Consider the following 12,398-nt stretch of genomic DNA (forward strand, 5'->3'; position numbering starts at 1 on the left):
TAACATAGAGAGCCATCGGAGCTGCTCGCAGCCCTTGAGGTTGCCTTTCCCTGCCGCAAGCACTGAAAATACGTGCGAGTGACGTGTGCAATTACGCTACTTTGCGAATTATGCACGCCCATTAAACAGTGTTTTGTCGGCCTGACATGCCTGCGTCCGCAACACCACTCCCCCGTTTACAAGCACCTTCCCGTTACCACCCACAAACGGCACTGTCACTCAAAGTAGCGACCTGATAATGGCTTACGAGCAACCAAAATCCGATTGCAAACACTGGCTTGCGCACTGCAATTTGTATGCATGCGCAGACGGGCGAAAATCACTCAGAGCGCATGAGCGTGACTTAGCAACCGGGTCTGAATCAGGTCCCTAGTGCCTGAGCAGACCATGATATATGGATAATGTAAAGGTCATGCTCATCTACCCATTGGACAACCACACGTGATGTGGGGATGTACATGACTGCCCTCAAACCGTGCAGGAAAAAGGAATTCCTCATCTTCACAGAATCATTAGAGCCGTATGGCTAGCCATATCTATACGCAACCAGAACAGTCCTGCATTTCTATACTTGACCCCGACCATACTGGGATGTATTTTGCTTAGTTAACATGCAAATCACAGTATAGATCAGTGATTCCCAACGTCGGTCCTCAAGGCACACTATAATGCTGGCCATAAACTAGTAAGACCAGCATAAGATAAGATTCATCTTACGATTTACCTTGACCTCCCCGGCAGCTCCCTGGCAGTCCCGAATGCACGATGTGCATACGATGTGCCTGCTGAAAAACTGATCATCATTCTTCAAAACGTCACTGAAATGATGCACCATGCATCACATGGTGAAAAACACTGCACGATCAGCATACGAAAATGACGGATCATAAGGGCTGCACATCTGATCATACGATACGTTATAGGAGCTGCGGGAGCGCGCATCGGATTGTATTCTACTTAAAAAAATACACAATTTATCTTATGACGCGTCGAAAATCAGGCAATCGGCCTGAAATCGTGCTAGTTTATGGCCAGGTTTTAGTGACATCCATGCTTGAGCACAGATGGTTAAATCAAAATAACTGAGGTACTAATTAAGACACCTGTGCTCAAGTATGGCCATCCTTAAAACCTGGACTGTTAGTGTGCCTTGTGTACTGTGGTTGGAAACCCCTGGTATAGATACTGGTAAAGTCATTGGTCAGACTATTTCCAGCATTATCTATAATGCACCATTATCTGTATGGACTCTGCACTGTACATTGGATAGGGCCCCCTTATTGGCACCTACTGGACCACCACCTGGGAGAAAGTGAGTGGTGCTGGAGACAATGAATCACCGTGCAATTAGATAAAGTGATGCTCCTGAACAGAATTAAACCATATTTTATTAATAAGCAATTTCCCTTGAAATAATGAATCAGACAACTATTAAGAAGCGAAGTTCATTTAATATACACACACACACACACAGTCTTTGTTTTTACTTACATTAAATACATTGGTAGATCAGGGGTATATGTCCATTATGATTATAACTGAAGTTAGATTTTATTTTAAAATGCAAATAAGACCAATGGAGCCAAATACATTACAATTGAGGGTATTTGAACGTTCAAATTTGCAATGTACCAACTTGGTCCAGGTTTCAGCAACATACAACAGGCCAAATAGATTTTTTTTTTAAAAATGATGTGCCCCATGTACCTCCTAGGGACAGCTATAGTTTTATGTGGCAGTGTAGAGTCTCTACATCCTTACATTAAACATGACAGCCCAACACCAACATCTCACTTGTCCAAGAATATCAGCACTAAGATTGTAGCAGTGAATGTCTGCTGCAAGGTAAAGTGTAGTGAGGCCAATCCACCGACTGGAGAGGTTTATCTAAAGACAGGTTTTACAAAAATTGTTAGATATGTTCTTAATGGATCATTGACTTCCCATGAAATGACCCTGCATACATTGCTTGCAAACTACTATTTATTTTAACCATGATGGTAAAAAAATAAATATCACAAATCACTGTACCTAACCAGCAGCTTCCACACAGGACTGGGATTCTCAACAGCATGGTGGTTGCTCGGCAGGAGTGCTCAAGTTGTACCTGCTGGAAAATGGATGAGATCATTCTGACTAGCCCTTCAGGCCAAGCTGCTGGATCCGCTCAGACATCAGTCAGCCCTGGTAATGTGGTTGGAAGAAAACCATACACATACAGTAGGCCGATAGCGATCATCATGAGCTTTTACCCACATTGTCAATCGCATTACTATTGGAAATTGTGGTCATCATTAGGCCATGTATGCTGGGATCACAGGCGAATTGTGCAATATTGTAGGGTTTGTGGCCAGCATAAATGGTCTATTAGGAATGAGCCATTGCCACTGTTGTGCCTTCAGACAGAATGATACCTGTTTATGAAATCAATGCGAGACACTATTATCCGATAGGCTAGGTTTAACTCTAGATAGAACCCATGCTTCAGACCCAACCAATACAGAGGTTTAAAATGTGTTTCTATAAAGCGAGTGGTTGAAATAATTCGAGAAAAAAAAACCAGCCAAATAAGTTCATTGTGTAACATTCACTGACCTGTATATGCCGAGTCATATTCCTGTTACCCTTTTATCCTTAGGGCCTGCTACAGGAAACTCCAAACCATTCCATTTATGAGATCCCTAAACCTTTAATTACACTGTAGTGTAGCTCCAACTATACAATAGCAGTGTGTAGGGTTATTAACATCGCACAAAGGTTTAATTGTATTAAAAAAAAAAAAAGTACAGCTTCAAGAATGTTATTACTTAACCCTTTCTGTCTGGAAAGCAAAAAGCAGCATAAACATTAATCCAACAGCAAAAAAAAAAAGGGGGCAATTCTAGTAAATAATAATAAAGAAAATTGCAATGGAGCTCCGGACAGTCTCTGCAACGAGAGGGTAAACATAAGGTAAGAGCACAATTGCAGAACAGTGTTTTAGCTCCAGTTTAGTGATTATAAACCCTTAGAAAACCTTTGTGTGTGTTTAGGACATGCAAGTCAAAGTGGAAAGGACCTGTACTGTAGGACATGTTCTATGCTTTGTCATGCATGTGCTGTTTACCCTCCACAAAATCCATGCCCACATAGGATCTATAGGACCATGAAAGATCACTACCTAGATAAATCCTACTTTCTGGTGTCCTGTTTGGATTATCTAACACAAAATGTAATTAGAACAGTGACACTTTTCCAGTCCAGCAAGGGGAGGAAGGCACATTTCAAGAGAAAACTGGCAATCCATAAAGCCACAGACATTAGTAAGAACACTTAACACACACACAGAGGAAGGCACATACCCGCCATGCCAACTGGTGTATAGAGGAAAACTAAAGCGACACTTCAGTGTAATTTGGTACATTGACTTGTTTAGATTACCCTTGTAAACGGTTGCAGAAAATAAATGTATGTTGTGATGGGTGATAAGAAAACGTAATAAAAACCACAGGAAAGCCGTGAGATCTAATGAATGGTGTGAAACCAGCTACAGACAGCACAGGAGGTAATGAATCCCATAGCAATATATAGAAGTAAGCAGACAATGTGTGTAAGTGAACATCAGAGCCATTTTATAACCACTTCTGAACTAAAGTGCATGCTGCTGGAAGCAGCCATCGCTGTGCGTAATACGCTTCACAATTAGTATTTAAAACGAAGAAAAAAAACCAAAAAAACAGTAATCAGTAACCATAGTAAAATCCTTTAACAAAGATGTGGTGGTGGATGGGGGTTGTTCCACAGTCAGTAACTGCCTTTGACCTTATAAACCATTTTTAGAAAATGTACACAATTCTTCATTTCATGTAGGTTCAGTAAAATAGCAAAAACGCACTTACCAATGCTCCCCAGTCTGGCAGGTCCCCTAGGTATCTGTAACAGCCTTAGCAGGAGATCCTCTCTCATTACCGGGGCAGTTTCATCTAAACATGGTCAATGCTGCAGGTGGACCTGCCTATTGCTGGCCTTGTCATATCGAGGGAGTGACCATAAATGAGCCTTTGATTTACAGTATTCATCCCACCCGACTTACACCAACATTGTGAGTTTTCCTTTAAACCTTTTAAATAAAGTTTTGTTCTAGGTTTGTGTTACTTGTACAAGTGCTTGTTAAATAGAGTGGTAAGCATTTAGTCCTCCTAGCCAATTTCCATGCTGGAGCAGGTATTGTAGACTGCTGGTTACAGTATGTGTCTCCAGGTTGTGAAACATCCAACCTCAATCTAGTGCTTTAAGCCACACTCACCCCAGTGTACAGACGCTTACAATGGAACTGCAATAGGTCGCAAGCAGACGAGCTGACTATGCTCAGACATTGATGTTCTCCAATTCTCTTGCAAAAACACTGATGATGTATAATATCCCTGAACACTGCGGTATTAACCATTTCAAGCTGCTTATTTTGATTATCCAATCCTACACTCAATTTCCTTCCTTAAGTTCTAGTAAGTCATTTTAGGTACTTTAAAATTCCAGACACAAATGTGTTGTTAATTTACGATAGAGAATGAAGATAGAATTTCACTTCTTCATTAAAGGCCACAAGCCTGGAAGGAGGAAAGGAGCAGCCATACAGAAGACTAACAGAAGATGTACTCACAACTCGCTGTGCTTACAGCAATACAGAAATCTCATGTACACCTTATAAAATGCCCTCATTCGCTGCAGTTCCCCGCCTGCTCCTATGCAAACTTTCATGTTTTGGGGCTAAAAGCACCTAAGAGTTCTTCAGAATGGATCATTTACCAGCTATAGCAGTCAAAGTCCAGGCACACAAATAATGCATTTCTTAGGCAAAGCAAACAGTAAGATGTAAGAAATGTGAGGCTCCTGTGAAATCTGAAGATCTACCGAGTACATGACGGGCTGCAAAATATGGAGAAATAGAAAAAGAAAGCAGAAAATAGTTGGATTGGGGAGGGGGGGGGGGGGCACTTACATGAAATCAAAACAAAATCAATATTAAAGTCACTATATGCAGCTATAATACAAAGTAGTATCAGTTTTTTTGTTTTGTTTTTTGTTTCTTTTCTCGTTTGCTGTATTCAGAAGGTCCGGTCCCCAGATACGATCCCTTGCTGTGTCACCAGGAGTAGTCTGTGTGTGTTTGTTGGAAGCGTTAAGAAGAACAAAACAATTCAAACCCACAATAGTGCAGTTAGTAGGGCGCTCTCCGAGGGCTGCAGTGGTGTGGGAGGTAGAAGGGGAAGGTTCAAGCCGGTCGCTTTGTTCCCATGTGTGTGGTTATCCGTTGGTAAGTGAGGAGGAGGGAAGTGTGGAAGGGAAAGTCCTGGCAGAAGAGTGAAGTGCTGGAAGGGTGTTTAGTTGTATTTCTGAAGCGTGGAAGGGCAGGTGCAGGAGGAAAGGTTATAATCTTATCTTGGATCCCCTTTGTTCTCCCGTTAATTGCTGCAGCACTGGCTCCTGTTCTCCTGCGTCTGCTCATGGAGGTCCACACCTCGGCTCCGGCCAGCTGCCCCACTGGTGTTCTGGGGCTCAGTTTTTGGCAGCTTCTTAGCTGTCAGAAGGAAAGAGAAATCCTTAGGAAATGGGTGCATTAAAAATTAAAATATCTGCCAACCATATCACCATTTCAGGAGATAACACAGCCCTTCACTCCCCAGCTGCTCACAGGCAGAGTGACTGGCGCCATTTCCCTTTGCTATAGGGTGGCACTTACCTGGTCTTATTCCTGAGGTCACATGATCACCATTATCACAGAAGTGGGCTCTTTCAATTGGGCTTCTCTGTATATGCACCACTTTGGTTGCTGCAGTATTAAGGCTCACTACCTTAAGGGACCTACCCATTAGGCGACCTGAAATACTGAACGTCTAGCATCCATACCTTCAGGTCGCCAGATGCGGTGCCCGCACTGAACGGCGTTCACTGAACGTCTTTCAGTTCAGGAGACCGACCTCCTATCTGAGAACATGAGGAACCTGATGAACGTCGTCAGGTTGACCAGCATGTTCCATAGATAGTCGGGGTCGGCAAGGATCCAGCTTGCACGCGCATCACTGGTCCTTGCCGGCTATCCATTAGACTACTTTCTGAACAGTCCGACCAAAACCTCCTGGTTTTGGTCAGATTGTTCAAAAAGTCGTCTAATGGATAGGCCTCTATACTCCAGCGTCTTTAAATCTCTACTGCATATAATCTGGATAGTTTTGGAATCATCTGCAATATCCCTATGACTTCTATGGGACCTCTCTGTATTCTAACCCGGGCTTAGGAGTATATGTAATAGCAAGTTGCAGGCATCAGTAAAATCCTGGCAAATATTTTAAAATGGCGATCACTGAAAAGGGCAAAATCAGGTTGATTTTGCCTTTTAAATGACAGCCACTTTAAAACATCGGCCAGACTCGCGAGGATCTTGCAGATGCCTGCATCATAGTCCGTAACACCTCTGAGCATAATACCTGTATGTATGTATACACACACACACATATATATATATATATATATACATACAGTCAGGTGCATAAATATTGGGACATTGACAGAATTTTCATATTTTGGCCTCTATTCACCACCACAATGGCTTTGAAATGAAACAAACATGATGTGCTTTAACTGCAGACTTTCAGATTTAATTTGAGGGTAATTACATCCAAATCAGGTGAACGGTGTAGGAATTACAACGGTTTCTATATGTGCCTCCCACTTTTTAAGGGGCCAAAAGTAATGGGACAAACTAAACAATCCTAAATCTAACTTTCACTTTTTAATACTTTGTTGCAAATCCTTTATATATACATATACATACATACACAATATTGTGCAAAAGTTTTAGGCAGTGTGGAAAAAATGCTGCAAAGTGAGAATGCTTTCAAAAATAGAAGTGTTATTAGTTTATTTTGATCAATTAACAAAATGCAAAGTGAATGAACAGAAGAGAAATCTAAATCAAATCAATATTTGGTGTGACCACCCTTTCAAAACAGCATTAATACTTCAGGGTACACTTGCACAAAGTTAGGGATTTTGTAGGATTATAGTCATATGATCATCAAATTAATATGTGGGTTGATACAGTCATGAACTGAAACAAAAACAGTTGTGTAGGAGGCTTAAACTGGGTGAGGAATAGTCAAACTCTGCTACAAAAAGGTAAGGTTGTGGAAGACCATTTCATGTTACAGGTCATACACCATGGCAAGACTGAGCACAGCAACAAGGCACAAGGTAGTTATAGTGCATCGGTAAGGTCTCCCCAATATTTCAAAGCAGACTGGGCTTTCAAGATGTGCTGTTCAAGCTCTTTTGAAGAAGCACAAAGAAACAAGCATAGTTGAGAACCGTAGACCCAGTCGTCAGCCAAGGAAACATAGTGCATCAAATGAAAAACACATCATGCTTAATTCTCATCAAAATTGGAAGATGCCCAGCAGTGCCATCAGCTCAGAACTGGCCGAAACCAGTGGGATCCAGGTACACCCATCTACTGTTCAGAGAAGTCTGTCCAGAAGTGGTCTTCGTGGAAGAATTGTTGTCAAAAAGCCATACCTTTGATGTGGAAACAAGGCCAAGCGACTCAACTATGCATGAAAACATGGGAACTGGGGTGCAGAAAAATGGCAGCAGGTACTCTGGACTGACTAGTCAAAATTTTAAATATTTGGCTGTAACTGAAGACAGTTTGTTCGTCGAAGGTCTGGAGAGTGGTAAAATAATGAGTGTCTGCAGGCAACAGTGATGCATGGTGGAGGTTCCTTGCAAGGTTGGGGTTGAGTTAATGGTGTCCTCAATGCTGAGAAATACGGGCAGGTACCATCCATCATGCAATACCATCAGGGAGGCGTCTGATTGGCTCCAAATTTATTATGCAGCAGGACAATGACCCCAAACATACAGCCAATGTCCATAAGTACTATCTTCAGCGTAAAGAACAACAAGGAGTCCTGGAAGTGATGATACAATATGGCCCCCACAGAACCCTGATCTCAACATCATCAGGTCTGTCTGGGATTACATGAAGAGACAGAAGGATTTGAGCAAGCCTACATCCACAGAAGATCTGTGGTTAGTTCTCAAAGATGTTTGGAGCAACTTCCCTGCCGAGTGCCTTCAAAAACGGCCTTCAAAACAGCATAAATTTTTCTAGGGACACTTGCACACAAAGAGTGGTCACGCCAAATATTGATTTGATTTAGATTTCTCTTGTTCATTCACTATGCATTTTGTTGACTGACAAAAATAAAACTATTAACTTCTATTTTTGAAAGTATTCATACTTTGCAGCATTTTTTCCACAGTACTGTATACGGTTATATCTTTATATAGGCGGCCTGTGTTTGTTTGTTTTTTTTGTTTGTTTTTTTCAACCTCTCTGCTGGAATGCTTTACACAGGCTTGTCCAGTTACTTTGTGGGGCATTGAAGGGGCATGTGGGGTGGCCTAAAAAGAATTAAAAGGACATATGGAAGGCTGAATAGGAAAATGATATTTTACATATAATACTGTGCCACGCAATACTGCTCACCATTCTTAATACGCCACAACTGTAACGTGTCGCATCCAAAATTGTAGCCTACATTTTATACCACCCCCCCTCCTCAGTTATCAGTAACCTGTCAGAAGAAAACCCTAGAGTGAGCACCATCATACTGAAACTTAAGGCTTTTCTTACAAGGCACCAGCATTTGTATGTAAGCTGCTTCTTCTCGTGGGGGATGGAGCTGCCCATTTACAGCAGTGCTAACATTGGGTGTAAAGGCCGGCGTGCTTTACACTGAATGTAAGTGCTGCTTTACATTTTCAGCTCCAATGCGCTGCTTCGTAAATAAAGTCCTTAATCTCACAGACCCATGGAGGCTGCAGTCCTAGATACCACATTATACACAAAGTATCCCATTGGAGACACTCTGATCCAGAAAAAAAAATCAAAATTAATATTTGAAACCTTCAATGAATTAAAATATATTCAAACCTAAGCGTCTTCATTATCCTTTAAATCAAAAAATTCTAAAATAAAAATACAGAAAAGTAATGTCCACAGCGCTGTGAATTTCTTTGGGTGTTAAAAAAGTGAATACAAGAAAGAGTTAGGGGTTTCCGAAAGGTTATGTCATAAATTTTTACTTTCTATCCAATATGACTTTATGCACAGAAACAGCAGGAAATCACAAGAAATAAAGAATACATGTATATAAATGTAAGATTTTATTACTATTCATGGCTTACGATATGTTATGTATGAGTAACTAGACAGAAATCTGTTTCTATAACAAGGGTCCTTCTATATAAAAATACCAATCACTTATAACCCTTTTCCACTGGCGAAAATACCCAGGTTATTGCCGTGTCACCCCGGGTAGTGGCTCAGTGGAAAAGGCTCCTAGGAAAAAATCCCAGATCGATTGACGCAGGATTTATTCCTGGGTATCGAGCAGAGTATTTAGCGGGTAAAACCCTGGTCAGGCTCAGTGGAAACTGGTAACTCGGGTCTTCCGATCAGAGACCAGTTTCCAGCACGGTGATTGGCTGGTATTTGGAAGCGGTCTGTGTGACAGCTGTCACAAGGGAGGGAAAGATTACAGCCGCCCCGTTTGGTCAGGACTGTTCCGGTTTTACCCCATCCCCGGGGAGGCTGTAATCTTCCCCTGCCCGTCTCCCCGGTGACAGATGTGACATCAGAGCTTCCCAAAAGGACAACCCTTCCCCTCCCCGGGGGGTCGCTGGTCCACTCCGGACTGGCGTTCAGGGGGAGAGCTGGAGTTTCAAAAGCTTGGTGATGATATCTCCAAGCGCCAGCACTGCACCCATGTGCAGTGTGAACAGGGGTAAATCCCGCAGTGACAGCGGTCTACCCTACACAGTAACAAACACACAGCTGCCATCGGCGGCTGTGTGTTTGTTATAGCATCCAGCCAATGAGAGTCACACAGACTATCATTGGCTGCTGCGGCCACGGAGGAAGCCGGGTGGAGCTCAATCACGAGCTCAGTCTTCCGGCTCCCCCCACAGCCAGTGATGGGAGAGACGTCATGATGTCTCTCCCATACTGGAGAGCGGGCCGGGAGGCGCGGACATTGGCAGTTGTCGGCAGTTGTGTTTTTTTTCTTGCACTGCAGAGGGAGGGAGGGAAGGAGGGGGGGTGTGGCCACTACTGGGGGCACTGTAAAGGGGGTGGCCGCTACTGGGGACACTGTAAAGGGGGTGGCCGCTACTGGGGGCAATTCAGCATAGGGGGGATTACTACTGGGGGCAATGCATAGAGGGGATTACTACTGGGGGCAATGCATAGAGGGGGGGATTACTACTGGGGTCACTGCATGGGGGGGGGGGGACTACTACTGGGGGAACTGTACGGGGAGGGTGGCCGTTACTGGGGGCAATGCATAGGGGGGGGATTACTACTGGAGTCACTGCATGGGGGGGGGGGACTACTACTGGGGGAACTGTATGGGGAGGGTGGCCGTTACAGGGGGCAATGCATAGGGGGGGAATACTACTGGGGGCCAGTGCCTGAAATTATGGGGGGTAGGGGGGCGCCAGTCCATTACATTGCCAGGGCACTCGGATCCCTAGATACACCCCTGCTGACCCGGCTTGGAACAGTGTTCCAAATTTCGGGTCCAACCCGGGAATTTGGTAGAAAAGGGCTATGTCGTCAATTAACATATCAACATTCACAATGTCAACAGTAGATGAACAACATTGATTATTCCTACATCAGTAATGTCGATATCTACAGACTTCCGGTTACAGTTAGGGACAGAATCAGTAGAAAAACATGCCAACATTCTAATAATGTCGACATAACATCAGACTTGACATGCTTTATGTTGACATTATGAACATGTCGATATTGTGAATGTTGAACCCCTTAGCCAGCATGTCTTATTATATCACAAAAAGCTTTGGAGCCAGGGATTATACAAAACACCTGAAAAACACTAAGCAAGCTGTAAACTGGCTCTCTTTAAATATATAATATATATATAATAAGTCTCCGTTTTACGGGGTCTGTCTGTTCATTCAGGCTAATCTCTTGAACTATTTTACGAATTTTTATGGGATATTCACTATTCTATACAGCATTGGTCAAGGGAGCTTTGTGTGTATGAACCATTCATCTGTGACAAAAGGGAGCCGAGCAGCGACTATTTGTGAAGAAAGTCACAGACAAAAAATCTTGCACCAAGCTGCTGTATAGGAGCTGGTCAAGATGCTGAAACAGCAAGAGGCCATCTGAAACTGAGGCGTGGAATGAAGTAAAAAAAAAAGTGACTGACTGTTCCTGCAAGCCTTAGCTCTGATTAGGCTCTCTGAGACAGTGGGAGACATCAGAGATAGAAATGTACCCTGTTGCTTAGCAGCAGCCTAGAGAGGGGAGAGAGTCAGGGACTGAGCAGGGTCACATCTGAGACAGACAGTGAGAGACAGCCTCCAATGAACCCATGAAGATGCCCTGATGCAGACACAGAAGCTAGAAAGGGGCCAGGGTAGGTATAGCTATCAGGAATTTAACACAAAAAAACCATCGGAGCACCCTCAAATGATTTCCATTCAATGGTAGCAAATATCAGACCGCCACCATCAAATGATAAAAACACAACCATCGGAACAAAAATATAGATGGTCAGTAACCATCGGATTCCGATGTCCATCCCCATGCTGAATCTGCAGGTAGGACTCCTGTCACCACTCCTCCGCTGTATAGTGCTCCCTCTTCAGCGTGATGTTCCTGCTCAGCCACACCCCCCCGGTGAACAGGAGGCACCTCCCATGGAAGTCAGCGCTGTTCTCGGACAGGGGCACCACAGCGAGGTAGCTCAACAGGAAACCAAGGAAATACAGGGTATATTGTGCAAAGAGGACATTGCTCGTCCCCATGTTCGGCAGCTGGGGAGGTGTGCGCATGGAGGCTGCAGGAACATGCTGCAATACAAATCTCTCGTCCATGAGCCTGTTGCCCTTCCCAGCACATCCCAGTGGCCAGGCCCCAGCCAGCTGCAGAGTAGCAGTGGAGGTAGTGGTGACACTGGTGAGACACAGAGGGCAAGAGTGAGAAGCAGTGGACTGCGGTGACATGAAATTTGTCCCGTGCGAAGCCAGGACGGGTCGCTAGTGAGAATATAATTTGTGTTTTTGGATTCTTCAGACTCAAAATTTCACACGCTGATTAATATCTTTTATCATTTGCAAATTGTAAGACTTTTTTTTTTTTGCAGCCCTCACTAAAGTAATATGCAATACAGGGCTCAACAAATTTTTCTAAAATCTAGTAGCCAGCTTAAAAATATAGGAGCCAGATCATCATCACCAATCCAAAACCTTGCATACACTACCCCGCATGCTTGGGGTGGCCCACCTGTTAACCATTTAGTGACCTGGGTCTAAAGGCCCCC

At 43.5% G+C, this 12,398-nt stretch overlaps 1 protein-coding gene across 1 annotated transcript in view; it reads right to left on the reverse strand.

Annotated features, from left to right (window-relative positions):
• Positions 1-1,431: 1,431 nt before the first annotated feature.
• RAB5B (RAB5B, member RAS oncogene family) overlaps positions 1,432-12,398 on the reverse strand; it is an 80,736-nt gene continuing 69,769 nt past the window's right edge. Inside the window, exon 6 of the mRNA XM_088473071.1 lies at positions 1,432-5,557. Coding sequence (XP_088329197.1) covers positions 5,442-5,557 — 116 coding nt within the window. The 3' untranslated portion in view covers positions 1,432-5,441. The remainder of the gene's footprint in view (positions 5,558-12,398) is intronic.

This window comes from Taudactylus pleione, unplaced genomic scaffold (genome assembly GCF_031769625.1).
Source record: "Taudactylus pleione unplaced genomic scaffold, aTauple2 ptg000130l, whole genome shotgun sequence".
In the NCBI taxonomy this organism is placed as follows: Eukaryota; Metazoa; Chordata; class Amphibia; order Anura; family Myobatrachidae; genus Taudactylus; species Taudactylus pleione.